This window comes from Protopterus annectens, chromosome 5.part1 (assembly GCF_019279795.1).
Source record: "Protopterus annectens isolate FY-2018-M chromosome 5.part1, PAN1.0, whole genome shotgun sequence".
Taxonomy (NCBI): Eukaryota; Metazoa; Chordata; order Ceratodontiformes; family Protopteridae; genus Protopterus; species Protopterus annectens.
In genome coordinates, this window is record NC_056736.1 from 87,856,370 (window position 1) to 87,875,481 (window position 19,112).

Here is a 19,112-nt window from a genome sequence, read left to right on the forward strand (position 1 = left end):
TGTGGGAATGTTTCCATGTCTTGGAGATTCTACATGGTCATTTGTTTCCAGTCCTGGTACCAGTGTGTACACCAGGATTGGGCACTTTTTTATCTTTGTACCTGTGCACCCAGCTGTCTTTTTTATTTTTTAACCTACCTCTCTTCATAATATATGCTATATAAGATAAAGTCTACACATCAGTGTTTTCTTGATAAGATTTTTGAAAACAGGATCTACCACGTGACTATACTCATCAACACTTGAATTCCGTTCCAGTAATACTACTCCTCTTCTTTGCCAAGTTTCTCTCTCCATTTGGACCCAGTAGAAAGCTTTCTCATGGCTCAATTCCTACATAATAAATTAGGTGTCTGGAGCATAAAACCCCAGTGTGAGCTAGTGGATGTCCACAGTTCCAGCAGGTTTGCATCAAAGTTACCTGATGGGAATCCATAATCCTAGAAAGTCTGGGTGAACATTTTTCCCTGATCTGAGGCATGGGGTAGCAGCTTTTTACATCAATGGGTTTTTTCTTAAGGCATCTTTTGGTATGGAGTTGCCTAAGGAGTGACACCAAATAGCAGAAGTTGACCATCAGTGACTCTGAAATACTAAGACTACCACAATTTTCACTGATTACCTTAGAATGACAAGCTGTCATACTGCTACTGCTTCTTCACTGACAATTACAAGAGAATGACTTGTGCCATCAATAATCCCTTTATGATTCCAGCAAGCAGTCTGTTGAAGAAGCAAGTGATCCTCTACTGCCTAAGCACAGCAGTACAATGTAATGGGCATTTAATTTCTGGTAGAACTCACAGTTGCCTGGGTACATTTACAAAGGGTGGCAACCTTCATACTCCAACTTCTAGATGAACTGTGAACTGTGAAGCAATTCTTCAGTCATAATGTATGCTATAACTCAAACTGAAAAAAAAGAATTATCTACTTATTTGAACTGAAGAACTCCAATTACACAAACAGATGCTGCAACTCAAAACTTGAGGAAGCTACAAACTTAAAGCAAGTAAGCAAGAAAATCACAAAAAAAGAAAAAAATGAAATACAATGTTCACTGAACTCTAATCCACAGACTATCAAATAAGAATGGAGATAGGAAGCCTGATCTTCCATACTAACAATCTCATCATGTTGATGAAAGGATAGATTTCACTGAAGAACAGAAGAAGGCAACTCTGAAGTGACTGCACTGAAAGCTTTGTTGGGTTGTCTCCTCCTGGTAAAAGGGAGTTTTGCAGAACATTGCCCTAATGACTGACAGCATGAAGAGGATCAATTCAAAACCAAATCAAGAAATGAATCACAGCTGCAGCATGGGCAGAAATCTGTATCCACCTGTACCTGACAAGAATGAATGGTGAATAAATGGCAGGACTTTGAAAACATTTGTGAAGTTCGTCTGGGTGCATGAAAACAATATCTAACAGTTTACTGAGGACTACAGCTCCATGGTAGAACACTGATCATATTAAACTTCTGAGAAAGAGAGAGGAAGAAATTTAGGTTTTGGAAGAGGTTCAAGAGAAATGATTTAAAATGGGCCTAAAATTTAGTATCCAGATAGTTAAATGCCTTTTTTAGATTAGCAAAAAGTAATTTTGAAGACAATTTAGTTAGCAGCCCTTGTTCTAAGAAATTTTATTCTTAAGTTAGATACATCGGTTGTTGTTTTTTGTCTTTTCGGCTTTTCCCAGTTAGGGGTCGTCACAGCGGAACTCCGGTCTGCTAATGATTGGCAGTAGATGTTTTATGGTGTCGAGTTGCCAGCCCAACGCCCAACCTTCAGCGAAGGCACGCCCATTCACGCATGTCTTTCGGAGGCCACTCGTCGACCGCGGGGAGGACATGCAGACTCCACACAGAAGGCACTCCAGCCGTGAATCGAACAGAACCTCTTGCTGTGAGGCAACAATGCTACTGCTGTACCACCGCGGCTTCTACGTTATGATACACTGGTAATAAGGTTAAATCTTTTGGACGAATTTCTGTTCAAGGTGAAATGCTGAACGTTGGAGAATTACTGGTGAACTTGCTCAATCAGCACTTCTTGGCAGAAAATGCTACACTGTTTGACAATGCTTCTGACGTTAGAATTTTGATAGAAGACAACTGTATGCGCCCAATTTTCAAACTGACCCTTGTGTGAACACATTTCAGCCATACTAGGCATGGTAGAGGTATGAGACCTGATTAATATTCTAAAACTGCACTAAATATACTTTGGCTACTATGACTTGACTTTTTTAACAACTTGTTGTATTCTGGCACTGTTCCTGATAGTTGAAACTTATGGTTATAATTTCAATTCATAAGGGGGGGCCCAATGGACAACATACATAATCACAGACTTATCAGTCTTACTTCAATGGCGGGGAAGAGTTTTGAGAGAGGACTGCTTTCCTTTCTTAGTCAAAACTTTCACAGATGTTTCATGAACCTCACTGAACATGTTTTCAGAAAAGGAGTTCTACGTTCATTAATTTAATTGAATTTTATGACCCAGTGACAATTGCTTTAGATACGAGCATGTCTGTAGTGGTAGTTTACTTGGATTTGTCTAAAGCTGTTGACAATGTCCCTCATTCTACTATCACTGATGCCATGTTCAGACACATAGTTAATCCATACATTGTTCGCTGGGTGGATAACAGGCTTCATGGTAGACTGCAGAGAATAAGGACAAGAAACTTTACATCTAACTGGCTTGAAGTGAAGAAGGGGGTCCCCCCATAGTCATTTCTAGATCCAGTACAGTTCAACCTGGTATTTTCATTTATTCCTCAGATATTTAATGTTTGGAAGGCCAAGTATGTGGATGACATTGGACTAGGTTGTGTTATTAAATCAACAGAGGATACTGACCACTTCAACACTTACATGTGTTTGGTGACTGAATGGTTAGACTTAACCAGCCTAAAAGTTAATAAGGATAAATGCACTATTTTGCATTTTGGGAAACCAGTGGTTGATTATCAAATAAACTTAGGTCCCCACAAGTTACAGAAGTTGACAGAATATAAGGATTTAGGTATTACTGCATGTAGTAATTTTAAGTATAGGACTAATGTCTTAAAAGTTAAAACTAAGGCATTAAAAGTTACTGGCTTAATTTTTAAAAACTTTACTTCTACAAGAAAGGTGATTATCTGATTTTAGAAGGTATTCAACAAAATATTACACAGCTTGTCATTACCTGCTGAGATAAATCATAGTCATCTAGACTGGAAATTCTATGCCTCTTTTCAATCAGATATCTGAAGGGTAAACTTTGCTCTACAGGGGACTCTGGAGTGAAGAATATCAGTCTCTACTAAATACTGAATTGCTGAATCCAAGCATATTAAACAGAGGTGCATATTTTACTTAAAGAATAGAGGAGTCGAGGACAGTCTTAAGAGCAAACCATTTAACACAGTCATTGTTTCAACTTTGGAACAAGGTTCCTTTACATATTCAACAGTCTTTTCCTTCTTTGCCAATATTCAAAAAAACAACCTGATACCTGGTTGTGTCCCAGAGCACATACATTGACTGTGGAGTCTGCATTCTGAATTGCCTCTGGTCTTTACACAAGAATTAACAAACGACTGACTATATTATGCTACATACAAAGTGAACTTGAGTAAAAATGTATTAAAACAGAAAAGGCAGATTTAGTAATAGCTATACAGCACAGACATATAATCAGACTGAAATTCTATTTTAAACTAAAAACTAGAAAAAACAAACTTTGTAGCCTACCCCTCCAAAATAAACAAACAAAAAAAAAAAAAGACCAAAATCCAAACTTTATTTTCAACCTGCAAATTCTGAGCGAGCATAATAGACTCCAAAACTATTTAAGTCAATCCTATTTTATTCTTTTGCACTTGCATCGACTTGATGTCTCAGCACAGCAGGAAATGTACACACTGGTTTTATACCCTTGTTTTTGCCAACAATAAAGCTAACAAAACAGACTGTACAAAGTACTTCAGAAGACAGACCATAATGTCTCAGAATAGAGTAAGGGGGTCTCCAGAAGACATTCAGGGGAAATAAAACTGGATCTACTTACTGAAAAGTATGGAATACAGTTTGGATATGCAGAAACAAACTGAGAAATCACAATTATTTATTTACTTACTAAATAAGCAGTTGTGATTTGTCAGTGTTTCATATGCTTTACTGAACAACATGCAATAGGACAGATAATTTTTAAAATAGATCTGCAGTCTAAGACAAATAATTTTAAAATGAAAAATGTTTAAGGTGATTGTACTGTATAAAAATGTAATCATTCTGTTTTTACTGAAATGCAGCACAAGTATAAGCACAGGATATCTGTCTTTCTCCAGTGCTGGTGTGACCCTGAAGTTTGTTGTAATTAAATAAGAGGTATAAGGAACTTTAGTTTGTGTGTTGCAGTCCCTCACAATAAATAAATAAATAAACTGCACCAGCTTTGCACTAACATTGAAAAAGGGGAAGCCTCAATCAAATGTGACCGTTTCTAAGCCTGCTTTTTGATAAGATGACATTAACCCATTATAACACACTACAAATGTGAATATAGAACTCTGTTAATTAAATTATTTTTCAGAATAACATCAGTAGACACAGAATATCTAGATCTCACAAAATCATTTGACAGCATCCCAAACTCATGTTTAGTGGAATAACTCACCCAGCTAATTGCACAGCCGCATGTAACTCACTGGATAGCAAACTGGCTTACAAAAAGAACCCAGGAAATTTGGGTAGGCAGCTTCAAATCCTCCAAAAGATCAGTCACAAGTGGTGAAAAGCAGGGTCTAGTCCTTGGGCCACTGTTCTTTAGCATTTAAGGTAAATGTCATGGGTTTATGGCTGACTAAGTTTGCAAGCATGACTCAAATTTGGATAGGAAATCACAAATTCATCTCCTGGCTTAGCTTCCATGTCCCTCACTCTAACTATCACGCAGACAACACCCCCCTGAAAGTTGATCTTGTAAGTTAGGGATCTAGGAACATATACAGACAACAAACTGTCATTTGATCACCACGTATCCAGTATTGCAAGCAAGTCATTTTTCTTCGCACAACATATATCTAAAAGTATGATGTCCAGGTCAAGGGATGTAATCATCCCACATTAGTTATTAGGCAGGTCACTGAGTATACCTGTCAAATACTTGTCACAAATGGAAATACCACAATGCTTTCTCACTAAAACAAATCAAAGCCCTAAATCATAAAAAAGCTATGCAGATCAACTCAAAGTCTTGTTCTTTTCTGTATCATACAGTCTGCTAAGAGGTGATCACTGCCTTGCGTACAGAGCCTTAACAGGCACTATGCATTCTGACCTATTACAAATTCTCAAGTTCCATGGTAGCATGAATACCTGCTCAAGGAATTTCAATCCCTTTTGCAACATAAGTCAGACATGTTGGAGGGAAACATATGATTATACAGAATACCACTACTGTTGAACATTATTCCACTCCACATAAAGCAAAGATACTTCTCTTACTCTACTCAAATGCAGCTTGGATGACTGTAAATTCACTCCCTCGTTTAGCTCCCATGTCCCTCATGAACAGGGGCAACAAGTAAATGTTCCAATGTATCCTTGCACTGTCTGTCTCTGGGTTACTCATATATTAAATAAAAAAAAAAAAGAGGTGAAAAACTACCACTAGAATGTGAAGTTATGCTTCTTAAGACCCTCACAGATCAATAGCATACTTAGCACTTATTAACCTTTTTACTAACTGTTATGGGCAGTTAAGCAGTACAATGAGTATCCCAACATTAATCCCACAAAATGTTTTGTCAAATATTGCAGACACAAAAAATAAAACTAAGTAATCTACCTCATGGTAGTACAACATCTAAGTAAGTTATGTTTAGCTGTTTGGGTGGGGGTGGGGTTTGGTAATTGTAGCCAACAGTCCTCTCTCGATGTTCAGGTTGTTGTGAAAGTCTAAAAGACTTAGGGAAAAGAATATAAATTATCTTATTTTGTCAGGTATGTATCTGGTTACCTGTAGTAAACTCATAAAAAAAAGTGATTAAATAGGAAAATGCTATACTTAAGCTTGGAAAAATATAAGTGCACCACAAGATCAGGAGAAAGGTTCCATAAACATACCTTTTCTCTTGCTGCCACTTGTTTTTCCCGAAGATACTTTTCTCTGCATCGATCACACACCAAGTACCATGTGCTTCCTCCTATGCCACCATCTCCACAATTTCCTGCCCATCCTCCACAGAAATGACCAATACTGTTATAGCCTTGACCACCAGCATAACGTCCGCAACCTTTGACAAATGTGACCAGCAACAAAAATGCATAGATGAAAACATTTAAATTATTTACAAAACTTTGTTTATCAATATACAACAGATTGAAATATTACATCTTTTTGTCTTCCATCAGTCTGCCTTCTACTTTTTATCCACTATATCTGCAAAATCTATTGTGAAGAACTTTTTTTTTTTTTTTTTGGGGGGGGTCATCTTGGTTAGCTGCCAGCACATGCCCAAAGTCACTAGAATAAAAGGTGTGAAAGAAATGTTCTTCATTATGTGTCATTTTGGTGAATATGTATTGATCCCCTGTGACAATGAATCACTTCCTTTTTCCTTTGTATTACACAGCCAATCCAACAACAGGTATACTAAAGTTCTCTGCTGGGGTCACTCCAACAATGACATGATTCTGTCCTGACCTTTAAATTACATTTAGATCTGCTGGCTGGCACTTTCAGAATTAAGAAGCAAAAAGAACGCTTCATTGGTAATCAGCAGGGTAACAAAACACTGTGCAAACAAGAAATAACACTAAAAATGGAATAAAAAAGCACTGCACTAGTTGAACAGATTTTTCAATTTAAAATGTTGAGCACTTTTCATCTTTTCTCTTAGTAAAGAGTTCACCAGAACTAAAAATTACCTCAGACATTGTGCCATTTAAACTATTACAAATCACCTGACTCATAACAGATATTTCATGTCACAAATAGCTTCACATTAAAGAACCAAATCAAAGTGCTCTTGATGCTGATATTCTTATTCAGTCTCATCAAAATACTCTGTACACTGTCAATCCAAGAATGCTTTATATATATATATATATATATATATATATATATATATATATATACATACATACACACATTTTTATTAATCTGTGCATTGCATAGTACATTTAAGCAGTGCACTATTATTTCATGCCCCGACTGCATACGAGTGCTCATACAAGCCTTTCATTTAAATTTCTCTTAGTTTTGCCAGTGCACAACACATCACAGTCAGACAAGACAGCAATGTAAACCGCAAAGGAACTGTTACAATCACAATGTTTTTCTACATTAAGTTTTTTATACTGTAATAAACTAAAACACTCTCAAAAGTAAACCTGCAATAGGAGCAGGCACTACATTCAAACATTCTTTTGCTCCTGATATACGAACTACTATCAAGTCACATTTCCGTTAAAGACAGCAATAATGATGATCTGAGTAAGGTTATCAGTGCTGTGTTAAAGTTCACTAACAAAAGGAATTCAAACATTGAGCATTTGATGGAAATGGTAAGTCACCTGAGGTCAGTACTAACACCATGATCAAAGGAAAATTTAAATATAGAGTCTGCTCCTACTGCAGGTTTATTTCTGAAGCCCATTAATTTATCACATCATTCTAAAACATTTCTGACAGAAAAAAATATGATGCATTATTTCCATTGTGATTTACAATGTTGTGTGCTCTAGCTATGATACATTTTACACTGGCAAAACTAACAGAATATTAAATCAAAGGATGTATGAACGTATATGCAAACAGGAAGAAAGACAAAAATAAGACACTGTTATATCAATGCATGCATTTAAAAAAATATTTTCAGATCTTAACAGTGAACAAATTTATCTGAGGGAGGACATTGTACAATGAGGGAGCGGATGAATACAGAGAAATGACATGGCAACTCTTATTAAATGCCAACTGCTGACCTGAACTGAATGATAGAAACACTACAGCATTATTACTGACATGCTAAATTCTTCCACCCTTTTCACTGGTAGCTTAATTTTTGTGCTATCAGTAATGAGGTTTAAATGGTTTTAAACCGCACCAGGTATGAAATATTTTTTTCAGTTCTGATGAAGTTTTATCAAGTGAGAAAGACACATGCAATCTGAGTTTTTAGCAATTCAACTAATTTATGACCATTTCATCCTATTTTTGGTGTTCTTTTGAGTATAAGAAGTAAAGCTAAAATGCATACCGTATCTCCTGAAACAAAGTGGCTTTGTTCTTTCAGGCTACATGGATAGATATGAAACAAAATTAAACACCAGACCTGTGTAATAAAATTGTCAACTGCCAACTAAACGTTACAAAAAAACAAAACTTTAGTCAGTATTTTACAACTAACAAAATGCTGCAATGTTGTCTGAAAGATGACAGCCAAACATTTTATTTTATTTATTTTTTTTTATTTTACATTTGTTGACCGGGAGGATCCGACTGGATACATGTCCATTTTCAGTGGAGGCCCGGGGAGAAAAGCTCCAAACATAGGTAACAAAAAAACAATTTGAATAACAGTGAAGTATATTTTACATTCAAAGTTAGAACATATGTTGTTCTTTATAATTTATCTAAAAAGGGAGAGGATTTAGGATAGTAAGGAGAAGTAGGAGAGTCATGTGTGATGACTGTTAGTCTAGCCGAAGGTTAACTATCCCGGATTTAGGCAGTGACAATTTCGCATTGAACCCAGATGTGTTTTTAGCTTAGCTTTGAACTGACAAAGTAGACATAGATATAATATCATGGGGAATGCTGTTCTATGGCCCTCTGTACATGCTGTTACAAATATGTTTTGAAAAATACACACTGCTTCTACTGCCAGGCAGAAACAATTTTAGATTTTTGCCTATTTTTTGTACACTATTTTGACTGTTTACTCTTTCTGTTACATGATTTCCTATGCTAAAACCCTTCAGTTTTATATTAATACTCCTCTCTCCTTTCTTATTTTATTTTACATTTGATGTCTGTCACCTTATCTGCATTTCTTACTTTGCTTTTCAGATTTTATCTCCTCTCTTTTTCATCTTCTATTATTAGCTGCTTATCTTGAGAGAGAAAATGTCAAATGTAATGTAAAAGATTAGGATTATGAGCTACACTCTCTTCTATGGCCCTCTGATATTCACAATCCTGATATGTATATTGTGCAATTTTGAGCAACTCATTTAACCAGACACTGCACCTGTGCCAATCATGAAAATAGGCACATATGAACTGTGGGCTTAACTGTTAAACACATAAAATACATTTCATATGATCCAAAAGAACAGCATAGTTAAACAACCTGCTTAGGACGTCACAACATGTAAATGATCCTTATAAAATTTAAATCAAGGCAATAGAGTTTTACAGCACAACATCTTAACCACTACGGTACACTACAACCATGCTAACATACTAACATAGTATTTCAGTTCTGCTTTTACTTGCGACTCTGTAATGTAAAAAGCTCAAGCAATATTTAACAAAGCAAAATGCCATGATAAAATTTAAATTTAAAATGCCACAGTGCTACATGACAGTAACACACTTACTATTAGCACCTTAAGCTTTACCTGGGTGGGCTTGCCTCATGTGATATGTAACAGGGTATGGATGAGATTCTCCACACATTTCACAAATGGTATCTTTCTCAGGGCCTCCCATAGCAAGTTGAGCCATTTCTCCAAAAAGATTTCCTCTGGGGCGGACCTCCACCTTCTCTTTCTTCTTTTTTTCTTTTTTGCCTTTTTTATTGTCTTTTTCACTTTCCTTTTTTTTTAACACAGCACTTGAACCAGGACTTGGAAAAATCATATTCTGAGTAGCTGCTTTTATTGTGGCTAGAGATATGTCCTCCCAAAATGACACTAGGTGCTGCAAAGTCAAGGGAAGAATGGACTTAGACTTCAAAGTCTGCTGACTTGTGGCCTCACATGGACCACAGTCAACTTTGCCATCTTCACATTTCTCATGCAATGGAGGTTCTTTGAGCAGGGAAAATACCTTATTTTTGTTAATACTGCCCATTTTAGAAATATCTGGGCCATGAGGAGAAATGTTGAACATGTTAAGAGCAGAAGATATTTCTATTGAATGCCTGTTCTTCACTTTATTTTCTTTTTCATCTGTAGAATGATGGCTGCTGAGGCTGCTTCTTATTGGTGCATGCTCCTTACTAAGCTCAGGATTAAATTTTAAAAATGAAGAACAAGCCATAGCATCATGTACTATGCCTTCATGCCACAAAAATGCTGCAAACACTGCACGTGCACATTCTGCCACGGAAGGTGACATTGCCTGCTTAGCTGGCTCAATAGGTCTAGCACAGTCTCCCTTGAAAAGTAAGCCAGTCTTCTCTTTTTTGGGACGCACATGCCTACCTGCACTCTTTCGACTTGCTTTTGGAGATGCTCTGATGTCTTGTTCATCTTTCGAAGGAGCCTTCCCAATACTGAAGTGAACTCTACCAGACACATCCTCTCCATTTTTTGACTCACAGTTTTCTTCAACAATACCATCTGTATTACCACTGGCTTTTAAAGTGCTAGAGCTACAAACCTCAACTACTTCACTGTGAAGATTTTCCTGTACAACATGAGATGGCGCTCTGTTTTCAGTGCCATCAGAGGATTTTGTATCTTTGGGTAAAAGTTTTGGCTTAGGTGATGTAGACCTGCCACGCAGTGGCTCATTTAAGGGCGTTTTCTTCTTTCGAAGAGTATCTGGATCCAGTGTGTAAGAGTCTGATTTGGATCTTTCACGAGGAGGTTCTAGTTTTACTTTAGCTGATGAATTAGTCTTTTGAGGTAGATTTTTTTCATGTGGAGAAGATGAGCCAGATTTACCTGCCAAAGAAACTTTTGGTTTTGGAGATGATGATCTTGAACCTGGAGTTGGAGATTCTGCTCTCACACCAGATGATGTCTTCCCATCAGTTTTCAAAGCTTGAAGGGTATTATGGTTTGGAGAGAGAGACCGGCTGTGGGAATCTGATCTTAACTTTGCAGCATCGGACTTCAGCATCAGGGATTCACTAGCAGATAAGCCATCTGTGCTCCGGGGCTTCTTCTGGTCTGCAGCTGCTCTACTTAAGCGTCCATCTGGTTTTGGAGATCTATTTTCAGCCCTGTGTCTTGAAGACAGATCAGGTTTTCCAGCGGGTGATGAAGGTCTGCCAGCATTTCCAACATTTCCTTTCTCACCTGCACATTTTTATTTTTAGGGAAAGAAAAGGTACAATGTTAGAAAACATTCTAGAAAGCAAAATAAACATTAGTGCATATACATTATGCTAAAAACAAAGTACTGACAGTGACCAACTCACAGAATTAACTTCAGTGCATTTACTTGTATCTGGAAGGGTAAATAGCACATGCAAATTTCAAGAGAAGGCAAAGACATTTTCATTATATACCAAAAAGGAAGAGCAGAGTACAAGCACAGCACCCCAGGAATTACTTTGCTTAACTTCAACAGTTATATGTACTGTCTTGGTTACTTTTCATTCACAATCAACTGTCTTTCTGTTAAGGTAACTCTCATCTTTCAGGAATGAGTAATGCCTACAAAATGACTAATTTTACGTACATACTTTTTTTTGAGTATTTTATGCAACTAATAATGAACATGCACTCATTTTCTTTCTTTACAACCATCAGCCCAACGTTACATAAATTGCTCAATTCCTGCCTTCCCTTAACTGTCACTCCTCCTCCTGAGCATTATTCTGTGTGCATTGTTTCCACAATTTCCATTTATTTCTACGTAATTTGCTCCTTCCCTTCTCTAAAGGTCTCTGTTCATATTCTTTTACTACTGTTACAATATTCAATAACTTAAAATACAGTTGGCTTAGACTTTGATTTCCATTTTCTAGTAATTGCTTTTTTGGCATCCAAACGAATTAAACTTAATAAGGCCTTACTATGTCTAGATAGTTCAGATCCTGCATTCCAGCTCAGAAGAATCATTTTCTTAAAACCATTGCTCACCCAATACTTTTGACAGAATACTCTGCGTTTTTAAAATCTGCCAACTCATTACACACCAAGAATGTGTGTTTCCAGTTACCTCTTTTCTCCCAATTACACCTCCAACATTTGCTATTTACCTGAGGAAAATTCTCTGAAGTCTGATTGGGGTACAAAAAACAATGCAAACACTTTCAAGCAAAAATCCTAAACCTTCGGGACTTCGATGCACACTTGAGAGCCATGCAAATGTCCTCCCTTTCTTCCCTTGTAAAATACTTTTCTAGCCTTTCCTCTCAATCTTTTCTAACCTCCTCTGACTGATTCTTACACTTACCGCACAATATTTTATATGTCATAATAATTATCCCTTTTTTAACAGCAGCTTCTGTTCTAGATTCCACTAAAAACTCTATAACAGCAGGTCTTTCTCTTATGACTCCCCTATCCTTTTCTCTTTGCCTCTACTGAGATATCGATACCTGGTAGGGAAGGCAGACTTTAGCCTGCAGGCCAAACGTCTTCTTGGTGTCATTTCACTCTATCACCTTTCCCACTTTAGTTAACTGCTTCCAGTAACTTGGTTCCTTTGACAGTTTTCTCCCAGTAAATTCCATCCCACTCTTGCCTGTTTTTCTGTACCCCTACTTGCAGTCATCTCTACTGGCAAAATATCCTTCCCCATTCTCTTGCTGGCTTAGTTCTTTATTTCTGCTACTTTATGAATATAATATTCGGTATGGTTATTATTCTCATTAAGGTTCTTCATCCAAAATCCCACTCTCTCCATATTTCGTGAACTTCCCAACTTTGTCATCAGCATCCCCTTCTGCTTTGAATTATAATATTCTATTTGTATTCTATGCACGAGCCTTAACTATGCACCTTTTAAACATCCCTTTAAATCAGGTAATCCTAAACTACCTTATTCTACTGGAAGAATCGACTTATCCCACTTAAGTGTTGCCCTCTTCCTCTCCCGGATAAATACATTCAACTCTTTATTAGTTATTGTCTACAACTTCTAAAATAGTTGATAAAAACATGCCAGATCTGTATATAAAAGGGATTAAAAACATTTTCACTGCTTTTATCTTAGTATCAATATTCATAAGCAAAAGCTTCCAGTTTCTCAGCTTTGTTTAGTCTCTTACCACATAAACTTAGCTGTCATAACAGAATCCTTTTTAAACCACACACTTAAATACTTCATCCTATCGTGTCCCCTTAAATATGGGTACTGCTGAACTAATTTGCATGTGGGTACATAACGAATGTAGCCTTTGTTTTATCTTCATTAATTTTATATCCCAAAAAGACTTGAAACCATCTCAAAATATTCCACAACACTGAAATGTCCTACTAGATTTATAGGGTACAAATTAATTTTTGCAAATAAAGCCAACTTTTCTTAATTACCTTATTATTATAGATTCATAGGTTCATAGATTAGTACTAAGCTAACTGCCCTTGCGAGCCATTTTAAGCCTAGCCAATTATCCCTTGTGAGACTCAAACCCTGCACCTTGTATTTGCAAGGCAAGCACCTTAACCATTAGGCCACCCTCCCAACCCTAATTATTTTATAATTATATTCTTGAATTGCTGAGTCCCTTATTTTCTTTGTTTTATATTTAGATCCGTTGGCAAACAACAAAGAAGAAAGAGAAGATCCCTGTCTGGTTCCTCTGTTCAAACACAACTTCTCGGAGAAGAACCCTCCCACTTTAATTCTGGTCTCCCGTGCTTCACTCATCCTAATAATTAACCATATTAATGTATCATGGACTGCAAATTTTTCCACTGCTCTAATTATAAAATCCCAGCTTACTCTGCTAAATGTTTTCTCTGCACCATGACCCACCAACACCAGTGGTATTTTCTTACATTCTGCTTCCCTCTGGATCATTATAGTCCTGTTAATGTTGTCAAATGCTGACCTCCCCTCCACAAAACCACAGTGATCCATATCTATCAATTTTGACAACATATTTGCTGCAGTTTTAGCTGGTATAGACAAACACTTTATGATCATGGTTTAAAATTGCAATGGGTCTATAAGAAGGTGGTTCGGATGGGTCTTTACCATCTTTGATAAGTACAAACACCACAGCTTTGTTCCAATTCTCTACATTTAAAATACAGTTCAACTAATCTCCCAGATAGTTATCACTTTCATCTCTCCTAACTTCCACAGAAATACCATCTGTTCCTGATGGCTTTCTTGCTGAGTGATTATACATCATTGTTTTTATGTCATCTTCTACCTTAACTGTTCGTAGTTGAGCCTCATCCACCTCCAACCTTGGTATAATTAAGTACTCCATAAATATTTCCATTTGTGTTCTTTCCTGATTTCCACATTTCTTTGCTTTATATAAATTTTCCTAAAATTTCAAAACAGCTCAAGTACCTCTATAGGATTTCTGGTTATTTATTTATATATTTTTTTGTTATAGGCTCTCTAAGTTTAGCAACAACCCTATCTACTTTCTGTTGCCTAAGCCAATGTGCTAAAAGTATTGTGCCCAGGACTTATCAAAAATAGTTGCTTAAAAGCAATCTTTCTAAACTTGTGCATTGGCCTTTTCTTGTTCTGGGAGCTTCCTTATTCTGTAATACTTTAACCTTTGTCAGTACTTCTAAATAATTCCTACTATATTTTGACTATATCTCTTTCTCTTTTACTTCTACCCTACTTTAAAAATCCATCTAAATTTTATCTCACTCACTAGCTATCATTTCTGAAGAAATTTCTATCTTCCTTGATAACTCTCGAAAAATTTCCACTACCCATTCCTTACATTCATCTCTTTTTAACATGTATGTAGGAAAGTGCCAGTGTCTCGATTTTAGTTGCTGTTGAGCCAGGGTAGTTCCTTTTTTGTGCAGATGCGCTTCTGAAGCCTCTATTGAGGGCTTTTTAGTAGTTCAGATAGATTTTGCAAAAAGCATTGCTATGACTGTTATGCAATTGTGCATCATGGTTGTGGTATATAGGTAGGTTTTTGTGATCGAAGTGTTACCCTTTCCTTATCCCCCTTATTTCTTATTGGTATAGGAATGTGACATTGTGCATTCATTTTAGGCTTTTTAAGTACTAGGTGTTTACATTAATACTACAGACATTATGTCAGTTTGTTTCAGGAATTTGTTTTTTATTTCTGTGTTTTCATATGTTTTTAGATTATTTGCAATGTTTTATTTAAGCTGCTTTCACTACCAGATGTTTGCTGTAGTAATATCACGAACAGCATTTTGAATTAAGCCTCAGTAAAATCTTGTAATATTTTTGTATTTTTAAATGCATCTATGAATAGTTTGCGACAATTCATGAGATCGCTATATTTGTGACTGTCATTTTATGCCATCAGATATTACTTATAAGTACTGTGATGGGGGATAGGTTATTGGAATAATGCCTCGTTTATACGAGGAATGAGCATGTCAATTTTCATTATAATGTTATGTTTTCTAAATGCACTTCTTATATTATGGCTAGTTTTAGCCTGGAAATATTTATAGATATGTGGGTTTACAGTGCTAGATGCTTTCTTTGAGATGCTTTATTGTTATAGTTGTGTCCTGAGTTATATGATGTTTAATTGAGAATATAGCTTTAAGGGAGATGGGATTGTGATGATGTGAGCTGCGTAGCTTGCGTGCAGGAGGATGATTCATGAGTATTGTATCTGTAAACGCACCTGTGTTGATGAAATAAAGCAAATATAAGTGTGTCTTTTTAAATTGTTTCTCATTTATATGGTCTGATGAAGCCACCAGACGAGCGGTGAAAGCAGTTACCTACTTAATAAATGATTTATATTTTTTTAAATTGTGCTTCGTTCAACTGCTTGTTTGCTTACTGTTGCAGTTTTTTTCTTTTTGTTTGTTTGGCTGCTCGTTTATCCGCTGGGTGATTTACTTTGTAAAAAAAAACAGGCTACAATGAAAAAAATACAGCTAACAATTCTGGAAAAACAAGCTATTACCTTTGGAGATGCAAGAAACTTAGCATTTTTTTCATGGGTTTCATCATTCTGCCTTATTTTTCAAGCCTACTTGCTTACATAAATACTTGTTTACAGCTTATGTCAAAGACATTATTTCACACATCCACCCTTGTAAAAATAAGAGAAATTATCTTAATTCTGCATATAATTCAAACAGTGCACCTTTACACGCCACCCCAGCAATCAAAGATCACAGCATACTAACTTATACTTTTTTTTGTCCAGTCTTTCTTCTTTTGTTATACTGCAAAGTCTGTATTTCTTACAACTAGAAAGTATTTAATATCTTTAACATATACAACAGCCACTGAAGACTCCGCCACATTTAAAATACCCCTGACCACACACTACACAAAACAGTTCAACTATATAACATACAGTTTATATAATAAAATATGTTACACAAATATTAATAAAAATTGTTTTATCTATGGTTACCTTTTTCTTCCTTTTAGCATCCTTCCAAACATTAATGACAAAGTGGGGTATATGTTACACTTGTGGGTGGACTGCAAAGAAAAGTCAACAGAAGTCCAGCCTTTCTCAGCCACTTTTTCTTGCAAAGTCACATCTCAAAAATGTGACTGATGCTTTATAGTCTTCCATGTATTCACGAATTTCAGGGTTGCTCATCATCTTCCTGTTTATTTCCACTTCTCAACATCAGACTCTGGTTGAAGTCTAAGGCAGTCCTAATTCAGGTCAACTCCTGTACTTTTTTCTATGTCTCATGCATTTTCCTTTGGAGATTTGGAAAAGGTTTTAGTGGCAAAGTCCTTCTATGAGATTTATTGTCAGAAGAACGGAAAGCAGAGTCCTCTTCTGAGTGCAGCTTCACTTTTTGTTTGATATTTTTTTTATTTACTCCTTTGCCTGTTTGGCATCCAAAAATGTCTGATCTTTCATAAAACAATATTCTGAAGACACCTGGATAAAGCACTTAGAATCTCACACCTGCCTCTCAACATCCCATGATTGTTGGGATAAATGTATTTATTTTCTGCCTGGTGTACAGTGAATAATCATTTCCCACAAACACATCACTGTCTCAAATTTTTAATACTTTTTCCTTCTGCCAAAGTTTTGCCAGGATCAACTTCTCCTACTGGTATGACTGCTTTTTTTAGTCATACATGTCTTGGCTGCTTTCTCGTGGTCAGGTTTGGAGCATACACTCAATGTGCTCTTTTGATTAACAAATCCTGCTGTGGAATACCAGTCCAGTTGCTTGTGTGTGTGTTTCATAAAATTAATACAGTCTGTTCCTTCCAGTTGCTCTGATATAGCAGAACACTTCAGGTTTTCTCTGTGTGCTCAGTCTTCTCAGTCTTCTAACACAATAATTCTAAGAGAGTTCTTCTTGGGAAACCTCATACTCAACCAGCCTTTTCATTTTACACTCCTAATCTTTGCAGTTTTATCAGTTTATCTGATTAGCTAAAGTGTATTCTATTTTTCCAAGCTTTTATTTGATTTGATAAGTTTCGTCAAGGTTTCATTTATTTAAATCACCCCTGAGAACATTTGATTTTTTTTTTTCCTTTAAATTACTGGAAGTCATCTCTTGTACGAAAATGAAGCCTGAACTGTTTTTTTTTTTACTGAACAGTGCATACTTCTTCCCACTGTTTTTCCTCACTTTTTCAGGTTGATTATATTTCAAGTTCTCTAAATTTCTTCTTTGATGGCATCCAAGCAGTATTCTTACTGGCCAGAAAGTTAATTTTCCCAAGCTGACAAGTATCACTGGCTCTTATATCTAAGTTTCTGTTTTTACACAGAGAGAGTTGTAATTAAGTGGCTGATCAGTGTACAGCCATCTTGGAAGTCAAAAACGAGCCTTCAACTTGAGCCACTGACAGTTCAATTAAACTCTACTGGCCACACTCTTACCATGTACAAATTGCTGAGATCAGCCAGTTGTCATGGCTAATAGCACTGCTGGCTTTACTACATGCACTAAGCCACATTTTGGCAGTGGTACTAGATTCTGGACTTCAAGACTTTCCTAGCTGCAGGTTTCTGTAAGAGGGTCTGTTTTTTTTTCCTTCTGGGTCTCACAATGACTCAGTTCAAAAGGATATCACAGATCTGCATGAAATAAGAAGGCCATCAGTCAGTGATCTGTCCCTTTCCAAGGCTAAAGGTAGACAATATGGGTGCCAATTCCAAGACAAATCCCCAGAGCAGTTCCACTTTGCAGCCGCATTGCTGTGCTACTTCTAATACCTTCAATAACAATTCATTACCAAACTCCTTCTAACACATCTCAGACTTCTGCTGCTACTCTTTTATCAGTTTTGGTGCTAGTTATACCTCATTAAAATCTCTTTAGTGATCATTTACTTCCCTGTTTGAGAATAAAACAAAAAAATGCTTGCAGGCTAGGATAGCACCACTAGGCTCATCCTATCTGCAGAACAGATACTAAGGAATTTCTCCTACTATTTTCTTTCAAAATGATTCCGTCTTCAGCAATTTGTCTTTCTTTACTGAGGAGTTGTATGTCTTTCAGGAACTGGAAAGTGCAACAGTCATTTTCAGAAAAGTTACTGACATTTAAGTATGCTTCTTTTGATCAGTCTTGGGAAGATATAGACATACAATTTAATGAAAGAAAGAAAGATGCAAAATGTTAATGTTTATACAAAAAAGTCACATCAGTGAAGTGAAATTCCAAAAGTATAACTTAATAGAGGAAGGTGGCACAAAAATAATTCATGAATATTTATCAGGCAGGACAAGATTCTTTTGAACAGAATAGATTATGCAAAGAACAGTTATTTTTTAAGGTTACAAACTGAGATTAGACATAAAAATCTAATAAAAGGACAAATACATTACACGTTCATCTGAAAGAACTTGTGGGCAGTTAGGAAATATTCATGCTTTACTGTTAGAAAGCTATGACTATGAATTTATGGAACAGTTAATTAGCATTTACAGAGTTCAGCTACATTTTCAAGTATGGAACAAGAGTGTCTGTATGAGTATCGCATAAGTCATGAATTGAAAGAGAGACACAAACTCGAGATCTGGAGAATTTGTAAGTTACAATATGTTTGTATTTCAATA

At 36.3% G+C, this 19,112-nt stretch overlaps 1 protein-coding gene across 1 annotated transcript in view; it reads right to left on the minus strand.

The window, feature by feature from the left end:
• Positions 1–19,112, minus strand: part of MYCBP2 (MYC binding protein 2) — a gene marked incomplete in the record, with an annotated part of 5,088,083 nt that overhangs the window by 820,943 nt on the left and 4,248,028 nt on the right. The window contains 2 exon segments of the mRNA XM_044072904.1: positions 6,124–6,293; positions 9,628–11,256. Of these exon segments, the coding sequence (XP_043928839.1) occupies positions 6,124–6,293; positions 9,628–11,256 (1,799 nt within the window).